The sequence below is a fragment of the Amblyomma mixtum genome, chromosome 7 (genome assembly GCF_055824585.1).
Source record: "Amblyomma mixtum isolate Tamu chromosome 7, ASM5582458v1, whole genome shotgun sequence".
NCBI lineage: Eukaryota > Metazoa > Arthropoda > Arachnida > Ixodida > Ixodidae > Amblyomma > Amblyomma mixtum.
The window spans coordinates 79,029,602-79,050,967 of NC_143018.1; the positions used below are offsets into that span (position 1 = coordinate 79,029,602).

General features: G+C 50.8%; 1 protein-coding gene across 1 annotated transcript; it reads left to right on the top strand.

Annotated features, from left to right (window-relative positions):
* Positions 1–117: 117 nt before the first annotated feature.
* On the top strand, positions 118–2,558 carry LOC149336585 (uncharacterized). Its single transcript, XM_089554735.1, has one exon. The coding sequence runs from the start codon at positions 211–213 to the stop codon at positions 2,311–2,313; it is 2,103 nt and encodes a 700-aa protein (XP_089410861.1). The 5' UTR covers positions 118–210; the 3' UTR covers positions 2,314–2,558.
* Positions 2,559–21,366: the final 18,808 nt, after the last annotated feature.

Below are 21,366 nucleotides of genomic sequence, written 5' to 3' on the forward strand. Positions count from 1 at the left end.
ACAATGGCATGGCTACTTTTGACTACTTTCAGCTCAAGTTTTGGCTCCTTTTAAAATGTTCCCAACGGCAACCCTGCCCGCGAGCCAAGCCGCGAGTGCTCGCCGTTTTTCTTTTGTGGTGTGGAGGTGTTGGTCGTACTGCCTGTCTGCTGTCCCTTTGTGCAGCTGTTGCGGTCCTCGTCTTTCACCGCAAAGCTTCTGCATTTCGCCATGCATGCAAAGCAACGCAAGTACCGTATCGTTGAAAAAGAATACCGTGAGATCTTGCAAGATCTCGGTATTTCACAACGGCCGGTCGCATCTGCGTCTTCAAGCTTGGATCAAGGCGGCAGGAAACGATCGCACACCGAAACATCAGTCGACGTACGCACCCCCCAACTCTTGCTACCGTCTGAAGCAACCACGCGACGCAGAAGCGAAGTGTGCGCTGAAGACGCGTGCTCCAGTGGAAGCGGGCGAGTTGTTCCGTCGCCACCTGCTGACCCGCCGTTACCGTTTGTGCACGAGTCTGATCGTGCGTCACCAGGGAGCAGCTCATCGTGCACAGGCAGCAGGTTAAGTGATGCTGCAGCCTCAGATCATTCGAGTCATGATGCAGTTTCAGACCGTTCAAGTAATGCCACAAGCTCAGAAGAATCAGATGATGAGAATGTGTCACCCACAGTGGCTCAGAACGTGGGTGAGCCTCGTGAGCATTTTACTCACAGTCTCTCGGCGACTGAGGAGTTGGCGCTCATAGCTAGCAAGCACAACATGACGCATGCTTGCCTCAATGATATGCTTGACTTCTGTCGTCGTCGTGGGATTGAGGAGCTCCCAAAAGACGCGAGGACAGTAATGCGGACACAGCGAAAAGCGCTACTTGAGCACAGCGGCACTTTTGCTCATTTCGGCCTTGCTGAAGGCATTCAGCAAGCAGTCGGGCAAGGGCCTGTGCCCGAGAACATTAGGCTGCAAGCCAACATTGATGGCCTGCCTTTGCACAAGAGTAGCCAAACTGGTTTGTGGCCAATACTTTGCCGAGTTACGAACCTCAGAAATTCGGCACCATTTATGGTGAGCGTGTACTGCGGCACAGGGAAGCCACCGTGCCTCCAGGAATTTCTTTCCCCCTTTTTAAAAGAAGTACACAGCCTCAGCAGTAACGGTTTGGTATTAAAGGGAACTTGCGTTGCTGTCACACTGACTGCTGTGATCTGCGATGCCCCGGCAAGAAGTTTCGTGAAAGCAATAACTGGGCATGCAGGCTATCATGCTTGTGAAAGGTGCAGCCAAAAGGGCCGCTATGTGGAGAACAGACTCACATTTCCAGACCTCCACGCGCCTCAACGAAGTGATCAATCATTCCGCTCTCAGGAAGATCAGCGGCACCACACTGGTGTTTCACCATTCACTAACTTGGATATTGACATGGTGGCATGCTTTCCCACCGAATACATGCACCTGGTCTGCCTGGGAGTAATGCGGCGGCTACTGAGAAACTGGGTCTCCCCGGGCCATGCTGCTCGACTTAGCAGACAGGAACGGGGCCAGCTCAACAACAGGCTGCGAGAAGCGGCCACAGCTTTTCCCAGTTGTTTCCAGCGAAAACCCAGAGGAACTGAGGAACTGGACCGTTGGAAAGCAACCGAGTTTCGGACGTTTTTATTGTATCTGGGGCCTGTAGTTCTGAAGTCTCTCCTGACTGAAGAAAAGTATAAGCATTTTCTTCAGCTCCACGTGGCTTTAAGAATACTTGCCTCCCCTGAGCACCATGTAGCTTGGAACAGTTTTGCCCGGGACCTGCTCAGGTATTTTGTTCAGGAGTTTGGCAGGTTGTATGGCGCAAAACAGCTGGTGTACAACGTTCACAGCTTGGTGCACCTGGCGGAGCAGTGCCTAGACCATGGCCCTGTTGACCAATTCAGCGCATTTCCCTTTGAAAGCTATTTGGGAAAGGTAAAAAAAATGCTCCGCACTACCAACAAGCCACTAGCACAGCTGAGCCGCAGGATGTCGGAAGCAAGGCAGTGTACAATGATCAGTGCAAGAGTTGAGCAACACGTGAAAGTGGGAGACTGCTTTTTAGTAGACAACTCTGCTGTTGTCATTGTTGCTGTCTACAAAGAAAGTGTCAAGGCTGGCATCTTGCCAAATGGCAGAGATTTCTTTAAGACACCAATCGAGAGCTCAAGGCTCAATATAAGGCGTTACAGTGGTCTTGGGGAAGAAGCTAAGATGTGGCCTCTCTCAAGTATGAAAGACCAAGTTCGATGCCTGAAGCTTAATTACAAGCGAGGGCACGTTATTTTTCCTCTACTCCACTGTGAGTGAAATCTGAGTGCTGTTGGTCTGGTTTAACATTGGAAAGCAACTCGGGCTAAGAGGGACGTCGCTGCAAGGCTTCAGAAATTTCGACCTCCTGGGGATCTTTAATGTGCACTGACATCGCACAGTAGATGGCCGCCTTGCTTTTCACCTCCATCAAAAAGCAACCAGGATTGGACTCATGTCCTTGGCCACCTGAGCCACTGTGACAGATCAGATTGCTATTTCAGCATGAAGAAATATGTGCCTGTATGAAGAGGGAGCAACCTGATATAATGATACAGCTTAGAAGTGGACGAAGAAGAAGTGCTCCGCCAGCTCGCTGGTGACGAGGAAGAAGAAGTGCTTCGCCTGCTTGCTGGTGACCGCTCGGCAGACTGGACCAGTTCTTGTGTATCTAACGGTGTGCCGTCTAATATTCGTGACAAATCTGGTGGAGGTGCGGGTTACGCTTCCAGACCCGCGTAGGCTACCGACCAATACGGATCTCACCCCAGTTCACCAGCGCCGCGGCCGCCGCCTCCGTGGAGCGTCCCCTGAATTCGGACTCCTTCCGGCTACAACCAGGGCGACGCAACCCCGGCCTTCGGAGGCACCAGCTGCCATGGCAACTGAGACCACGCTCCCGGCGCACATCCTCTGTCATCAGCCACGAACACCCCCGTTGTTTCATGGCGACGTGTTCGAGGACGCCGAGGATTGGCTCGAGATCTTCGAACGGGTTGCCCGTTACAACGGCTGGAGTGACAATCATAAGCTCCACAATGTCTATTTTGCACTTGAAGAGTCGGCTCGGACATGGTTCGAAAACCATGAAGCTTCGTTTACGTCCAGGGAAGCTTTCTGCCGCAATCTTAAAGCCACCTTTCCGAATGCAGACCGTCGAGAGTGAGCAGAAGCTGCGTTACACTCACGCAACCAGCGCCACAACGAGAGTGTACGCATGTACTGCGAGGACATGACTCGCCTTTTTAAGCGCGCGGATCCCAACATGACAGAAGACAAGAAGCTTCGCCACCTCATGCGGGGTGTCAAGCAAGAGCTCTTCGCAGGACTCGTGCGCAGCCCACCAAGCACTGTGGCAGAGTTCCTCACCGAGGCGGCAACTATGGAGAAGACGCTGGAACAGCGAGCGCATGATGGACACTGTCTTATCTGGGCTCAAGTGGCAGACGTGCCTCGTATACCCGGATTATGTCGTCATTTTCTCGCCCACCTTCGGGCAACACTTGGAGCGGCTGCGCACAGTGCTCCGGGCGCTCCAATGTGCGCAACTTACGATCAAGCCTGAGAAATGCTATTTCGGTTTTGAGAAGCTTCATTTCCTTGGCTATGTTGTCAGCGCGCGCGGTGTACTCCCAGATCCCGACAAGACCGCTGCTGTCTCCAGTTTCCTGCGTCCCACTGACAAAAAGACTCTTCGACGTTTTTTGGGACTGTGCTCTTACTATCGACGATTCGTCCAAGATTTTTCCAAAATAGCTGAACCCTTAACAGCGCTGACCAGAGACGACACACCCTTCTTGTGGGGAAGCGACCAAGAGGATGCTTTCGTGGAGCTCCGACAACGCCTGCAACGTCCACCGATACTCGCCCATTTCGATGACGCCGCAGCAACCGACATACACACTGATGCTAGCAACGTAGGCCTTGGGGCGGTCCTGGTACAGTGGCAGGATGGCGCCGAACGAGTCATCGCTTACGCAAGCCGTACACTTTCGCGCTCGGAATGCAACTATTCAACGACTGAGAAAGAATGTCTTGCGGTAGTTTGGGCCATCAGTAAGTTCCGCCCATACCTTTACGGAAGACCCTTTCGCGTTGTCAGCGATCACCACTCGTTATGCTGGCTGGCCAGCCTAAAAGATCCATCTGGGCGGTTGGCGAGGTGGAGCCTCCGTTTGCAGGAGTACGACGTAACGGTCGTGTACAAGTCGGGGCGGAAGCACCAAGATGCGGATTGTTTAACACGCGCGCCAGTGGACCTGGCTTCCCCGGAAATCACTGAAGACTTCTCTTTCCTTGGTGCTGTTAGCGCAACCGATATGGCGCAGCTTCAAAGGGAGGACCCAGAGTTAGCACCGCTCATCGCGTACCTGGAAGGCGCCGATGGTCCCCGCGTTCCTCGTGTTTTTCTTCGTGGGCTCAAATCTTTCACTCTGCAGAACGGCGTCCTCTACAAGCGCAACTTTGAGAGCAACACCGCAACATTTCTGCTCGTAGTCCCGTCCCAGTTGTGACCTGATATCTTGAGCGCTTGCTACGACGAACCATCTGCCGGCCACCTGGGGGTCAGTCGTACCTTAGCGAGGATTCGGCAGAGGTACTACTGGCCCAGATTACTTCCATCAGTGCGGACATACGTCAAAACCTGTCGCGACTGCCAGCGCCGTAAGTCTCCTCCCTTAAAACCCGCAGGATTTCTTCATCCCATAGCGCCTCCGAAGACACCTTTCCAACAAGTGGGAATGGACCTACTCGGCCCTTTCCCGAAGTCATCCACTGGAAAACGTTGGATTGCTGTCGCGACGGATTATTTGACGCGGTACGCTGAGACAACGGCGCTTGCAAACGGAACAGCTGTCGAAGTAGCTACGTTTTTTGTACACAACATCGTGCTGCGTCATGGGGCTCTGGCGGTTATCATTACTGACCGTGGAGCTGCTTTCACGGCCCGCTTGACTAAGGCAGTCCTAGATCTGACCCACACCAGCCATAGGCGTACAACAGCGTACCACCCACAGACAAATGGTTTGGTGGAGCGCCTTAACAGAACCCTGGCCGACATGCTCTCCATGTATGTGGATGTGGAGCATAAAACGTGGGACCAAATTCTCCCATACGTAACGTTCGCTTACAATACGGCCCTGCAGGAGACAACGCGGCTCACGCCCTTCCAGCTTGTCTTCGGTCGTCCAGTTGTTACTTCTTTGGATGCCATGTTGCCCGTCGACCCTCAGTGTGACCTAGAGCCAGATCTTGACGTCGCCACTTTCGTTCAGCGGGCTGAAGAAGCACGTCAACTGGCCAGGCAGCGAATACACCGTCAACAGCACGTCGACGCTGACCGCTACAATCTCGGACGGCGATTTGTTACGTACAAACCAGGCGACCATGTGTGGGTTTGGACACCAGTTCGTCGCCGTGGGTTGTCCGAAAAATTACTGCGCCGATACTTCGGACCTTACCGAGTTCTTCGCCGCATTAGCGACGTGACGTACGAAGTTTCACCGACAACCCCAGGCCGCCCATCGCGCAGACCACCGCATCCGGATGTAGTGCACGTCGTTCGTATGAAGCCGTACTACGACTGTCCTGCTGATTGTACTTTGAGTGCCACCGGTTCTGTGTCGTGATAGCTGTGTTTAACTTTCCGTGTCCAACCCATTTTCCCCTCTATGAAAGCAGCCCGCATCGAGGCGATGCTGCAGAGGAGGGAGCAATGATACAGCTTAGAAGTAGACGAAGAAGAAGGGCTCCGCCAGCTCGCTTGTGACGAGGAAGAAGAAGTGCTTCGCCTGCTTGCTGGTGACCGCTCGGCAGACTGGAACAGTTCTTGTGTATCTAACGGTGTGCCGTGTAATATTCGTGACAATATCTCCATCTATTGTGCTTCCATTGAAATAAGCAGAGAATGGACCTCCAGCCTTGTGTTCAGCTGCACAACACTGCAGCCATTGGTGTTGAGTGCATCATCTCCTACAACCTCACCTGTGGAAAGCGTCAGCTTTGAAGATAACGGCCCTTTTCAGGGCCACACAAATGATGCTGACAGGGCCGCAGCTGCGCCTCCAAAGACCCTCCCGTTCCCATCAAAGTTGTTTACTATTTGACAGTCTAAAACAGACAGTCTAAAACAGACAGTCTAAAACAGAATGCAGACATTATAGTATTGAGCACACGAAGCTGCATTAAAATGAATTGATGTTAATATTAGGTTTGCAGCATAACTACTTGAAGTGATGCGCAATTGACATGATTCCAAAGAATTATGTAATAGGAGAATGTAAATTGATAGACCTCGCACCTATATACTCCGTTTCATACATCTTGTGCAACGCTGCCAAAGCTAGAGCTTATATTTGCACTCTCTACATCCGCAATCGAAAAGTGTTGTGTTCCTTGTGGGGAGCGAAAAGTAATAAATGCTTTGCCTTCAGGCATGATACATGACAAATTCGTCATGAACCTGATTAAGTGCACTCTTACTGCTGACGAAATGCTGTCTCTTTCTCGTGTCTTAGACCCCTCAGGCTCAGAAGAAGCGTGGAGTAACATGGCTCTATTTTTTCATGTGGACTAATTCCGTACCTTTCACAGCGTTGCACCTCATATATGAAATGGAGTATCACTTCGGGACGTTGAACCCCAGAAATCACAAAAATTTAAGTTTTCCTGTTTGCTTTCACTGAAAATAGCGCTTTTTATATGCTAGAAAACAGAAATCAAATGGTATTGGTATTTCTGGCGGTGGCCGCTTTCATAACCAAAGTGAGGCTATATGATGCACTGCAACTTATTCTTAAACAGTGAGAAAAACGGTGTAAAATAATACTGTGGCTTCTTGAAATACAGGAAAGTTACACGGTCATAAGAACTACATAATGATCTCAAAAAATGGAGGTGCTTATCATTTATGATGATATTAAAGCACTCACCAAATAAGGCTAGTGCTCAAACATCAGTGCCAGTTTGGGCAATGCAAAATGGGCTGCACGAAGCATACTGCACACAAAAGATAGGTGAAGTTCAGTGGTCACTGACGGTGGTCAAAAAGAAATGTCAGCTCTCTTCTTCATGGTTGGGAAGAGCTGTAGCGCTCCCGAATCGTCATTTGTTTTTGACCATGATCATGGACCGGTGAACTTCATTAACCATAATTCCTGACCGGACAGTGGGCTATCAAACCATCGACTACTCACAAAAGGACACTTTAGGCTTCTGTTTTGACTGCTTTTTTGCTGCAATGGGAGTGCAGTTACGTGTCCGAGTGTGTTTTTTTCAGTATTTTTGTCATGCTTAAAGTGTTCAGAGGTCACACATCTTGTCTCCTGTACCATACATACTGATGTTGCAAAAAATGACAAGTGTTGTTTGAGTTATGGTAGTCGTGTAAATTATACTTTGGCCAGAAGTTTTCAGTCGGGAAAAGTTCAGCAATGCCATTGGCAGTAGTGTTTAAGGTGTCCAGAAAAACACACCTAAACTACTGTAATGACAGACATGTAGGTCATGCAACACTTCAATTTATAATAGTACTTTTCATTTGATTACATATTTATTGCAGTTTTTTGTTCGAGAAAGTAGGTTGTTCAAGGATATTTTCCAATTTTCATATACGCAATACTAAAAATTACATTTGGGTAACAAACACCTCCAAAACTAGGTTAATACAGGAGTCTTCAATTATTTTAGCAGTGAGGAACACGTGTGCACAGGAAAACAACCATGGGCGGCAAAATAGTGGTAAAATAGGCAAAGGAGCGAAAATATAGTTTGAAATGGATTGAAATGTGTTTGATGAGTGATAGTCAATCGAACAAAAAGTTTGATTCACATAGATTAAGTAATAGTTAGTTAATTATAAGCAGAAGTCGTTGGATGGTCGAATACGCTGGACGAAGACATATGTGGGCGGGAAAGCAGCATTGGCCCCAAATTAAAAAAAAAATGCGTGAGAGGCGGAAATGGGTGTAATCAGAGTGAAAGCGATTAATTAAGGAAATTATACAAGAAAAATGTAAAACAGTGATTGAAATCTATAACCGTAATCAATATGAAGACGATTAACCGATATTAATACGTGAAGCCAATGCAATGCTAATTGAGAGCAAAACAACGGCAGAGCATCAAAGAGAGCTAGGCAAAGGGAGAGAACTAGTACCGTGGAGGCGCAGTGCCTTCTTCCAATGCGAGTTGCAGCAGACAATGTAACGTTGTTTTCTTAAGCTATATGTATCTCTTATATAAGCGCATGGTCAGCGCTGTCCTATCATGGAGCAAACGCACGTTACTGTTTACCCATTCCTGCTTTAATGGAGTGCTCGACACGTTGCGCCATGCATATATGTTTTGGTGCTGTTCTGCAGGTATACCGCATTAACTAACGTTAGAATCGAGAAGTTATCTTTATAAAATGCTATTTATAGTTTTTGAAATTCAGGCCTGAAAATCGGTGCTGCATATATGTTTCTCCGACTCGCATTCTTTCATTGCACGACTGGACTTTTTACATTTACACAGAACGAAGACCACAACCTTAAAGGGGGAAATAATCGCATGCATGCATGCAACTTTGCATATTTTAGTTTAAAAAACTGAGATTTAAAAATCTCACAGGAGCTAGTTTTGCGGGTTTTTACGAAGATATTATTATCTACGCCCCGAACTAGCTTATACATAATTAACAATGTGCGAGCTATATATATATATCGCACCTATCGCCGCAATTGAGAAAACTAAGAAGTCACGATAGCAACTGAAAAAAAAAATCAGATCCGTATCAAAAAATCTCATATATATGTGTCATATGTGTCTGGTTCATACGAGATTATGGAATATGTGTCATATGTGTGATGTAATAAGGGAGTAATTACTCATTGGCATCCACCCAAGCGCAGCCATACGGCTACAAAGGAAAGCTATACAGCTTTCTCAGAAACTTCGTAGTTAAAGAAAAATTCGTCCTGGTCCGGGGTTCGAACCCGGAACCACCGCCACACCGGAGCAGTCGCTCTACCAATTGAGCTAACCGGGACGGCAAGCTTATGGTAGGGCGAGAGCGAATTGATCAATAACTCGAAGTGGGAAGAGTGTTGGTCAAATGTTTAGGGGAATCCCCCAAGGTGGAGTAGATTTGTAATAAGGGAGTAATTACTCATTGGCATCCACCCAAGCGCAGCCATACGGCTACAAAGGAAAGCTATACAGCTTTCTCAGAAACTTCGTAGTTAAAGAAAAATTCGTCCTGGTCCGGGGTTCGAACCCGGAACCACCGCCACACCGGAGCAGTCGCTCTACCAATTGAGCTAACCGGGACGGCAAGCTTATGGTAGGGCGAGAGCGAATTGATCAATAACTCGAAGTGGGAAGAGTGTTGGTCAAATGTTTAGGGGAATCCCCCAAGGTGGAGTAGATTTGTAATAAGGGAGTAATTACTCATTGGCATCCACCCAAGCGCAGCCATACGGCTACAAAGGAAAGCTATACAGCTTTCTCAGAAACTTCGTAGTTAAAGAAAAATTCGTCCTGGTCCGGGGTTCGAACCCGGAACCACCGCCACACCGGAGCAGTCGCTCTACCAATTGAGCTAACCGGGACGGCAAGCTTATGGTAGGGCGAGAGCGAATTGATCAATAACTCGAAGTGGGAAGAGTGTTGGTCAAATGTTTAGGGGAATCCCCCAAGGTGGAGTAGATTTGTAATAAGGGAGTAATTACTCATTGGCATCCACCCAAGCGCAGCCATACGGCTACAAAGGAAAGCTATACAGCTTTCTCAGAAACTTCGTAGTTAAAGAAAAATTCGTCCTGGTCCGGGGTTCGAACCCGGAACCACCGCCACACCGGAGCAGTCGCTCTACCAATTGAGCTAACCGGGACGGCAAGCTTATGGTAGGGCGAGAGCGAATTGATCAATAACTCGAAGTGGGAAGAGTGTTGGTCAAATGTTTAGGGGAATCCCCCAAGGTGGAGTAGATTTGTAATAAGGGAGTAATTACTCATTGGCATCCACCCAAGCGCAGCCATACGGCTACAAAGGAAAGCTATACAGCTTTCTCAGAAACTTCGTAGTTAAAGAAAAATTCGTCCTGGTCCGGGGTTCGAACCCGGAACCACCGCCACACCGGAGCAGTCGCTCTACCAATTGAGCTAACCGGGACGGCAAGCTTATGGTAGGGCGAGAGCGAATTGATCAATAACTCGAAGTGGGAAGAGTGTTGGTCAAATGTTTAGGGGAATCCCCCAAGGTGGAGTAGATTTGTAATAAGGGAGTAATTACTCATTGGCATCCACCCAAGCGCAGCCATACGGCTACGGTGTGTCATATGTGGGATATGTGTCTGGTTTACAATTATTGGGAAAGGGAAGGGCTGGGGTGGAATTATAAGCCAATTAACAATAAAATAGCTTCCATTGAAGTTAGTGAACTAAAGAAAGTAAAAAAAAAATTTCGGACCCGAAAAAAAAAAAAAAACTACAGATGGGTCTGGATTCGAACCACTGACCTAGAGATCTACAACTCGCTACACTAACCACTACACCACGGCTGACACGGGAAGCTGTTGCGTTATATTAGGATGACAAGACTTACGCTGACACGGGAAACTGTTGCGTTATATTAGGATGACAAGACTTACGCTATGCTTATGTGCGAGGTCAAATGTTTATTTGTAAGGTTTAAGGAGCTGACCTACAGCCGATTGCACTTCCACTGATATTGCGAATCTTGATGAGCTCTGTGATAAGCACTGAAAGATCTGATATTTGTATGTATTTTAATTTTCACAGCGCCTGCACCATTCATCGTAGTACTCTCATTGCGCACCTATTGTTAACTACAGTCGGAGCTCTTGCATGAAAATACCTGGCGTTATTCGCTCAACAGCTCAACTAGGCCCAGAAGGCAATATTTGCCTTCTAGCTGAACGTTTATCCAAACACATTGGAAACGCCTAACGTCATACTGTTTGGATAAGCGCTGTTTACAAGAGGGCACAAGCAGAGAATCAGGGAGAAAAATATTTGAAACAGGCCAAGAGTTTTTTTTATGCGTTGGTTGGGCACTTGTTAATCGCTTGTTCATCCCTTCTTTTCCCTGTGTTTCAAACAACAAGGCCCACTCTATAAGAGGCACTCATCAGCGGCTATCGGTTTCGCACGAGATTGATGTAAGCTGATACGACGCATATCGGAGCTCTTGTGTACGCACGAGTGTCGCGTGTCAGTTGAGGTATGCCACATATGTAATAAATGCATACAAGTTACATTTCCGTAGCGCGTGAACTACTATATATGCAGCACATGTGTTCATCTGTGACATTTGTGACGCGTATGAGCTCGTACGTGACACATATGAACTCGTATGAAGCATATGTGCTGATACGAGGCGCATTTGTCGACACATATGGCACATATGATGCCCATATGAGTCCATACGAGGCACATATGTGGCACATATGAACTCGTATGAAGCCTATATGTGTTCATATGAGGCACATATACTGACACATATAACTCATATGGGCTGCATACGAGACACATATCTGACACATATAGCTCGTATGTAACACATATGGAATCATACGAGACACATGAATTCATATGAGATTTTTCGATAGGTATAGCGCAAGAGAAGGGCGAGCGCGGCTTCGGCCGCATATGTTTTTTGAGCAGCGTCCGCTCCGGCGGACGCAGTTGTTGCTGCGACGCGTGTCTTTCTTTCCTTTTCTCTTTCCTCTGATGATTCAACTCTCCTCTATCTGCACGTGGCAGCGGTGGTGGCTTGGCTCGAGCCCTGTGTAATTTCCTTTTCATCCTTCTCACAGTCACAACAACAACAGCAACTGCATATGATGCTCCACAGCAGTCGGCACTTCAAAGTTGCGTTGCCTATTGCAGGAATTGGCCAACTTCTAAATATGGCAAAGTCAATGCAGGGCAAACATTCGAGAAAGTGGTCCAATACTGCCAACTTCTATAAATGGCTGAGCCAAGGCGGGGAAAACGTCTGAGAAATTGGTCCATTACTGCCAACTTCTAAAAATGGCTGAGCCAAGGCTGGGAGAACGTCTGAGAAACTGGTCCATTACTGCCAACTTCTAAAGATGGCTGAGCCAAGGCTGGGAGAACGTCTGAGAAATTGGTCCATTACTGCCAACTTCTAAAGATGGCTGAGCCAAGGCTGGGAGAACGTCTGAGAAATTGGTCCAATACTGCCAACTTCTAAAAATGGCTGAGCCAAGGCTGGGAGAACAGAGGCAACGCGGGGCCTTCACAGGGCTGTCGTTTGCCAACTCAGATCCTACATTGGACCGATGTCATGTGCTGCTTGGGCACTGACATCGCCAAACTCAGGAGCGCCTTTCCCGTTTCGCGTCTATCAAAACGCGGCCGCCGCGGTCGGTTTGGAACTCTGGCACTCCGCTCGGCAGACAAGCGCCTTAATCACTGAGCCACCACAGCAGGTACTGAACCCCATATCTTCGAAATTTCCGGAGCCAGACATCAGACATTCACGTATCTTGTGCTGGGCGCCTGCAAAGCGTAGTGTCGTCCACTTCAGCTTAATCATTGCCCGTTGCAAGGTCGCTTAAATCTCTCTTTCTGCAAATCTCAGAGAGTGGTCCTTCTGTATGACTCCAAGTCTGCACTAGAGAGAGAGAGAGAGAAAACTTTATTTACAGAGGAATTCGGGGCACGCCCCAGGGTCCCCGCACGACCCCACTGCACTCAAGTGTTCATGTTCCGAAGGTCCATAACAATGGGAGCACGGCCGGTGGCGATGGTCTGCACGGCCGGGTCCTCCGAGCGCAGCAGGGTCTCCCAGTCCTCCCAGGTCTTCAGGTTCTGTAGGTCCCGCGGGGGAGGGTCCGCCGGGCAGAGGGAAATGATGTGGAGGGAAGAGGCGAATGGTTCTGGGCATAGAGTGCATGCCGGAGTGGGGAAGGAGGGATGATAATGGGTTAGGGTAAGGGGTGAAGGGAGTGTGTGTGTCTGTAGTCTGCGCCAGAGTGTTGCGTGTTTGTTATCTAGGGAGGGGTGGGGCGGGGGGTAGAGCTGGCGTAAGGCTCTGTGCGCCTGTGTCAGCTCACTGAATGAGTGCATGCGCTCCTTCGTGAATCCCCGATCAGAGGCCACCCGAGCCCGGTTTAAAGAACCTCGGGCTAAAAGGTTGGCGGCCTCGTTTCCGGGATTCCCGGAGTGCGCGGGCACCCATATCAGCTCCACTTGGCGGGGCGGGGGGGCATCGGGCGAGTCCAGTATGTCAAAAGCAGGGACATGGACTCGGCCTCGAGCAAAATTTAGAATCGCAGTTTTAGAATCGCTTAAAATGTACCGGCCTTCCGTGCTGGTTATAGCAAGGGCAATGGCGGCTTCCTCTGCAGCCTCTGGAGACGTGTCTGGAGGGAGGGGTAGTGTGAGGAGGGCGGATAAAGAGGAGTCCACCACAGCTGCTGTTGCTTCATCACCCGTGCAGGCAGCGTCCATCCATACGGCGTCCGGCTGGAGGCCGTACGCTCGATGGAGTGCCTTCGCACGGGCTCTGCGGCGCTGCTCATGGTGGGACGGGTGCATATTCCTCGGGAGCGGCCTAATGAGAAGCTGCTGGTGAAGGGGTCGTGAGATGGCCAGGAGGGTTTTGTCGTTGGCCGGTATTCTGATGCCGACGGAGTCCCGGGTATACCGACCTGTGGAAGTTTGTGTGAGCCTGATGTATTGGACCTGTCGGTGGGCCTCCACCAGTTCCCCGATCGTGTTGTGGAGGCCCAGGCCTACTAATCTTTCTGTGGGTGTGTTGAGGGGGTGCCTTCGCACGGGCTCTGCGGCGCTGCTCATGGTGGGACGGGTGCATATTCCTCGGGAGCGGCCTAACGAGAAGCTCCTGGTGATGGGGTCGTGAGATGGCGAGGAGCGTTTTGTCGTTGGCCGGTATTCTGATGCCGATGGAGTCCAGGATATACCGCCCTGTGGAAGTTTGTGTGAGCCTGATGTATTGGACCTGTCGGTGGGCCTCCACCAGTTCCCCGATCGTGTTGTGGAGGCCCAGGCCTAGTAATCTTTATGTGGGTGTGTTGAGGGGGTGCCTTCGCACGAGCTCTGCGGCGCTGCTCATGGTGCGACGGGTGCATATTCCTCGGGAGCGGCCTAATGAGAAGCTCCCGGTGAAGGGGTCGTGGGATGGCAAGAAGGGTTGGGTCGTTGGCCGGTATTCTGATGCCGAGGGAGTCCAGGATATACTGACCTGTGGAAGTTTGTGTGAGCCTGATGTATTGGACCTGTCGGTGGGCCTCCACTAGTTCCCCGATCGTGTTGTGGAGGCCGAGGCCTAGTAATCTTTCTGTTGGTGTCTTGAGGGGAACGTGAAGTGCTACCTTGAATGCCTTGCGATTCAAAGCATCCAAAGCGTTTATGTCATGTTTGGATAGGTGTAAGTATGGGGTAGTGTACAGCACACGGCTGAGGACAAAGGCATGAATGAGGCGACATAGGTCGCGTTCCTTCATGCCTCTATGACGTCCCGAAACCCTGCGGATGAGGTGCGATATCGCCCTACAACCTGCTTGAGTTTCTTGAGGGTGGTGGTGTTTTTGCCATCGTTCTGGATGTGCAGGCCCAATACACGGAGGGTTCCAACCTCAGGTACCGGGCCACCATTCAGTTCAATGGCAATGGGGGAGCGGGGGCAGCGGTGGTTCTTAGGCCGGATGAGGAAGAGTTCGGACTTCTCTGGGGAGCAAGACAGTCCGATGGTCCGTGCGTAATTTTCGGTGAGGGTGGCTGCGTTCTGTAAGGTGTTCTCTATGTCTCCGTCACTGCCGTGAGTTGTCCACAGGGTGATATCGTCGGCATAAAGAGTGTGGTTCAAGTGGGGAATAGTGGCCAATTTTCGGGCGAGGGGGATGAGGGTAATGTTAAAGAGAAAGGTGGAAAGGACGGACCCTTGAGGGGTGCCGATACTCTGAAGTGTGTAGGAGGGGGAAGACAGAGGGCCGAAGTGTATCTCAGCTGTGCGGTCGGTGAGGAATGCTTGAATGTAGGCATACGTGCGCGCACCCACATTCAAGGGGGATAAAGCAGTCATGATCGCCTGATGTTCAATGCGATCAAAAGCTTTGGAAAGATCCAAAGCTAAAACTGCCTTGGTGTGACCCGGAAGAAGCGGGTCGAAAATGTCGTGTGAGAGTTGCAGCATAGCGTCCTGTGCGGATAGATGATGGGGGCGAAATCCTACCATGCTATGCGGGTAAAGATTCTTGTCCGCCATGTGACTTGTGAGTCTCGCTAACACAACATGCTCTAGGAGCTTCCCAAGGCATGAGGTTAGCGAAATAGGGCGAAGGTTTTGAAGTGTAAGTGGTTTGTTGGGTTTAGGTATGGATATTACCTTCGCGTGGCGCCAGGACTGCGGGAGGTTACCCTCCCTCCAGCACTGGTTGAAGTATTTCGTAATGTGGGTGATCGATTGGTCATCCAGATTACGGAGCATGGAGTTTGTGATTTGGTCTGCACCAGGTGCGTTGTTGGCGCGGAGAGTCAGGAGGGCCGCTCTGACTTCCGTCTCCGTGATGTCGGTGTCGAGTGTTGGATTTGCTTGTCCTGTGTAGTGCGGTAGAGGTATAGGGCCGCCTGGAGAAGTGTACATGGTTTGAAGTGTGTCTAGAAGGGTGTTGGGATCGTCAATGTGTTCATGTGTGAGGCGTGTCACGTGGTGCTGTGTTGCTGATTTGGTGCGCGTGGGCTCAATGAGGTGTCGGAGGAGTTGCCATGCGCGTTTGCTGGACAGGTTTCCGGCGATGCCGTCACATATCTGTCCCCAGTTGGATCGGCAGAGCTCCTCAGAGTGCTGTTGGATTTGTGTCTGCAGCGCGGCCAGCCGCTTCTTAAGCGTTCTGTTGTGTTTATTGCCTTTCCAGCGTTCTAGGATGATGTGATAAGCCCACCAGAGGTGGGCTAGGCGTGTGTCAAGGGTAGGTGTTTCGGTTGTAGTTTGTCTCGCGCGTTGTGGTGAACGTCATGCTTGAGTGACTGCACCCATTCGTCGATGTCTGTGATGGGACTGTCTGGGAGGGCGGTGCGTGCAGCGCGAAAGGCATCTCAGTCAATGAGTTTGTGTGTTGTATTTGCGTGACGGGGTGCTTTGTACGGGACAGCGATTTGTATAATGTAATGATCACTGCCCAGTGTATGTTGTGTTCTGTTCCAGGTAACGCCGCGGATACTGCGGCTCAGCGTCAGGTCCGGACTGGTGTCCATGCTGACACTGTTGCCGATCCTCGTAGGCGTCTGAAACGTGTTGTGCACAGTGAGTTGGAGGTTCTGCAAGAGCAGCCATAGCCTGCGACCTCGATGTGTCGTGGTTGTGTATCCCCAGTCAGTATGCTGACTGTTGAAGTCCCCACCGATGAGTAGGGGATGTTTCCCTGCTAGATGGTGTAGCTTTCGCAGAAGTGATTCTAGCGGGGCCATCGGCAGGGACGGGGGGTGGTATATGTTTGCTATAAATATAGAAGGAAGTGAATGTGTGTGATGTATAAGTTCTGTGATCACGCAGGGCGTCTCAGACGTGATGTGATGAGTTTTGTAGGTGAGGCTGCGGTGGATGAGTGTGGACGCCCTGGGTGTGTTAGTGGTATCCGAGTGTGTAGATGTGTAGCAGGGGAGGGTTGCCCGGTGTGCAGTCTCCTGTAGAAGTAGTATGTGGGGCATGGGTGTGATGGTGGGAAGGAGAAGTTGCAGAGGCGCGCGCTTTGCCCGGAAGCCGCGGCAGTTCCAAGTTAAAATGGGTAGATAATTAGTGTTCCCCCCCGCCATATTGGATGGTAGGGGGATTGAGGATGGAAGTAAGACGGGTGTCAATTGGTATGTGTGGCTCAGGATAGGTGGTTTGTGCTTGCGGAGGAAGGATGGGGGGAGTGGAGGGGGTTTGAAGTTGGGTGAAGCGATGGTTAAGATTATGTTCCAAGAGCTCCATCATCTTGGCAAGCATAGCGTCCATGCGCTGCTCAAGTTATTCGGTGAGGGTGGCGGCAAGGTGATTGAATCTGGGCTCGAGGCGTGCGTCCAGCTCTTTTAGTTTGTGGTCAAATTTGGCTTCGAGTGCTGCTAATTTAGCGTCTATTTCTGAGGGTACGGGAGGGGGTGTGACGTCTGTGGTGCGTTGTTTCTTTGCGGGAGGGGTGCTCGAAGTGTCTGTGGATAATGGGGTCGAGTTAATGACAGCGGGTGCGGGTTTAGGGGGCATAGAGAGGGCGGGGGTGCTTAGAAGGGAGGAAAGGCTTCTTACCTCGTCCGGCAAGGCCTTGAGTTCCTGGTCTCTCGGATCTGCCTGGGAGGACTGGGGTGGTGGGGGTTGACGGGTGGGTTTGCCGGAAACGCGGTCTGCCAAGGTGAGACGCGAGGCGTTCTTGCTGCTATGCTGCCGGGTTGTGGAAGGCGACCGGGAAGCCGTCGAGCTGCGTCCGCTGGCTGTTCTTGGTTGATCGCAGCGGGAAAGCCGCGATGTATCCGGAGGAGGGAGAGCGTTCCGCGTGGACGCTAGTTTGCGGCCCCGTGCCTTGCAGTACCCGGTGCCGGTCATATGAGGGCCTCAGCAGAGAATGCAGCTGGGGGTGCATGAGGGCACTTCTTCTTTGGGATGGGACTGACCGCAGCGGGGGCACTTATTTGATCTGGGCTGGACACACACATCCGCCCGGTGGCCTGGGACGCGGCAGTTCGTGCAGGCGTCTATATGCCCTCGATACGGTGTACATCTGTGGAGGGCTCCTCCATACAGAACGGCGCGTGAGACTGGTCCAGCCCGGAAAGTTATTAGGATGGAACGCGTGGAGCCCATTCGGCGCGCGTCCATGATGAGGGCGTCTGGGTTGCCGGTGATCAGGTCTTGTAGGATCTCTGTCGGGGTCTCATTCCAGTACGCATTAGAGGTGACTCCGCGTACTGCTCCGTCCGGCGGGGCTATGTAAGGTGCGACGGTGAACTCCTTGCCTTGGTGTTTTATGGCGGTCACCCGAACCAGAGCGAGCGCTTCATCTTTTAGGGGCGTGCTTATGGTGCAGGTGTTGTTGACCGGGTGTACCCTGATTTGGGTACGCACTGGTTCGTGAAGCTGGGACGCCGCTTGGAGGATGGCTTCCCGTAGTAGTCGGGGTGGAAGCAGGTCCAGCTGCAGCCCGCCTCTTGATCTAAAAACGACCTTGTAGTCCGCAGCAGGAAGCGGGGGCTGCTGCCGTGAACGCTGCGCAGCTGAGCGCGTTGCTTTCATGTGCGCCGACTTGTCAGGGCATGCAGGCTTGGGGGTACCGGTAGCAGAGGCTGCGGCCTCCTGGCTTCGGGTTGCTGAACGAACTTCCTTGGCGCGGGCAGCCACGCCAAGGATGTGATTCCAGTCCCTTGGGTCATAGTCGCGGGGGTTAATAACTTCTCCCTGCACCTGCACCTCCATGCTGGCGTTGGTGGCGGAAGCGTCTGTCGGAGTAGGCCTAACTCCCAGCGGAGCGAGGCCTAGCTCAGGCGAAGCGGTCACAGAGGGAAGAAGGGGGGGTCCGTGGGTGCCCGAAAAATGGCGTAGTCGGGCCAAAAATTGATGGAGTGCGGCGCTCACCTTCACAGATCAGTGGGTGGTGAAATATGGGCCGATGAAGCTGGCGAATGGTGAATTCCGGAGTTTTTGCGTGGAGCCGATGTGGGGTGCGTCCATATTCCACGGCCCCCTGGCGGGAAGTCTGCACTAGAGCGCCTGCAACAAAACACTCCCGATAATAACTTTCGCCTCTGGTCTGTAAACCTGTCTCAGGAAGCTACAGTTCAAAGGATTTACCGCTTGTTTTGGGCGGCTACCGTCTCACGTTGGAGGCGCTAGTAACACGACAGCAGGCCTTCTTGCTCAGGAAGCCCGGTCTTATCGATCTTTTGTGCCTGTGCGAAAAGACGAGGCCAGCCAGTGGTGCACCATTTTTCCGCAGTTCGGCCACCGCTGCGCCTCTCTTGCGTTATGCGAGGCCTGTTGCACGGCAGAGCTAATCTCCTGCAGCGACTGCGCACAAGCTCTACTTATACGCCAGTATGGATGCACAAGATTGAGCGCGCCGCTTCACCTATGTGGGTACACTGTGATGTTGTCGGTGATGTTAACCACTTCGTTTGAGCCTGCTCGCGTCTTTGTGTCGAGCGTGCGACACTCCTGGAAAACTTGAGGAGACTGAACGTTCTCTTGGACGGAGTCGGTTGCATCGTGTACACTGAAGGCTCCCGAAATGCAGCCTGTCGGTGCGATTGCCGACATGCTACTTTAGGGCTAATACCGCCTGTACATTTACGCCATAACCACTACCAACAGCAACAGCAACATCCTGCACTCCGTTAAACTATTGTGTGGCACCAGAAGTCAAATAAATTTGCTTTTTCAAGGTTCCTTCTAAGACACCCAGGAACACAATTGCGTCTTTATAATTGAAGAAGCAAAGCCCAGTTGTTTTAGGGACACCACGGAGGCGGCAGTTCAGAGAAGCAAAAATACTATTTTTTTGAACCCGAGTCATCATGGGCAGTGTTCCTGCATGTAGCTGGAAGAAGAAAGTCTTACTAGTGCAACGTGAAAGTAGCCTTTTTCACACCCGTTCATGTCCATCATATCCTGTCAATCTAATCTATGTTTAACGGTAAAAAATAAGAAAGCAAAATCATCGAAATAAGTATTTGTACGAACGTTTCTGGGACACAGAAAATGAAATAGTCCAAGGGTTTTAGCGTAGTTAAATCGAGAAGACGAGCGAAAACATGTGCTTAGCCTGGTTGGCGCAAGGTTTTTATATGCTGGGTAGTCAGCATGTCTGCCGACGATATTAGACTAAGGTTAAGCGCTGATCGAGGTTAAGCCCATCCGATCGGTTGGCGCCACAGCTAGAAGTAAATGAAGACGACGAAAGGCAATGCACAGTCCGAGAGTGTTCTTTTTTTTTAGATCATCCCGTTTATGCCGCACGCAATTTGCAATGCAGGTAGTTGCCGCCTGATTACGACCAATCCCTCTTGCTGCTATGTGCCATTCTATGAGGTCAACAACAACAACAATTTAAAACGAGCCGTGATCGGCTGCGGCGATAGCTTAGTGCTCTCGTGCAGTCGCCAATGAAGCTGATCGTTTCGTGCCGCAGCGGGTTTGAGCCCTAGTCGCATCAGTATTTATTTTATTTATTTATGGCTTGGTCATGGTCACTCTCAAGGTCAATGTGCACACAAACTCTGTGAGCGGGTTAGACCTCGTGAACTCGTGCGTCTGCACTAAAACTCCGCTGAAAAATGGCCTCCCAGAAAAAATGCATCAAAATACTACCCCAAATCTTTGTACTATCAGCGTCAAATGAAACGCGAACAAAACAACTGGAACGCGAGCACAAAAAATCAAGCATATCAGAGGCTGGAGGTGAAATACAGGCGTGGCCTCTTAACATTTCAGAAGAGCGGTCTTTTCGGCTTCGGTGGGAAAATGAACTGCTCATGTACATTGCCTCCCCGGTATAATATCTGCGAGTTGTGCTGTTCGCGTTTTGAATTGGCTTGTTCGCGTTTCAATTAAAGCTGATAGCACTGTTTGTTTGTTCACACTGAGAGGCGCTGGCACGCGGATTTGCTTTTTCGCGACGAAAGATAAGACCAGACTTATCCCGACTGAACACTACCACGCATAACGTCTTCCACTTGTTCGAGGTTCTTTGGCGCCGTATCTTGGTGGTTCCATGCCAGATTTAAACTGAGCGGGGCCGAGAGCGGGAGGCATTCTGTTCGGCGATCGCCAAACCCGCTTGATGCTATGCCGCCGTCGAGTCAATCAGTTCTCTGTGTATGAGTCAGCCCCATGAAGCCTTTCGTTGGGCAGCCTTTTCGATGTCTTGCTGCTCGCCGGACTGCCGTCAGAACAGTGTGAGATCTTGCGGAGGTGCTGATTTGCAGCTCTGCTTGCGCCTCTGCGCAAGCAACCACCCTTGTGTTTCGCCAGCCTCATGAGCCGTCGATATTCGAAGGCCAACCCCACGAGCAAGTAGAAGGTTGAATATCTGCGACCGTGTGGCCGCGCTCAATGCCGTGAACACACCGTCAATCTCCGAAACGTTTGCGTTTCACTGAACGGCCAGCCAGAACGCGGTTTGAAACCCACGGCTTCTCCTTAACGATCTGAGTATGCGCTACTGCTCGTGGTTTTTCCACTCCAGGCAGAGAAAGCAGCTATTGCGCTTGCAATAACCACCCAGAAAAAAAAGGAACGTAATCACCGATTCGCAAGAAGCGTGTAGCGAGTTCATCAGGGACAGGGTAGGGCAGGCAGCCGTTGACCGCA

Excerpts from the sequence above, each read along its gene's own strand:
- LOC149336585 (XM_089554735.1), top strand. The coding sequence starts at position 211 with ATGCATGCAAAGCAACGCAAGTACCGTATCGTTGAAAAAGAATACCGT.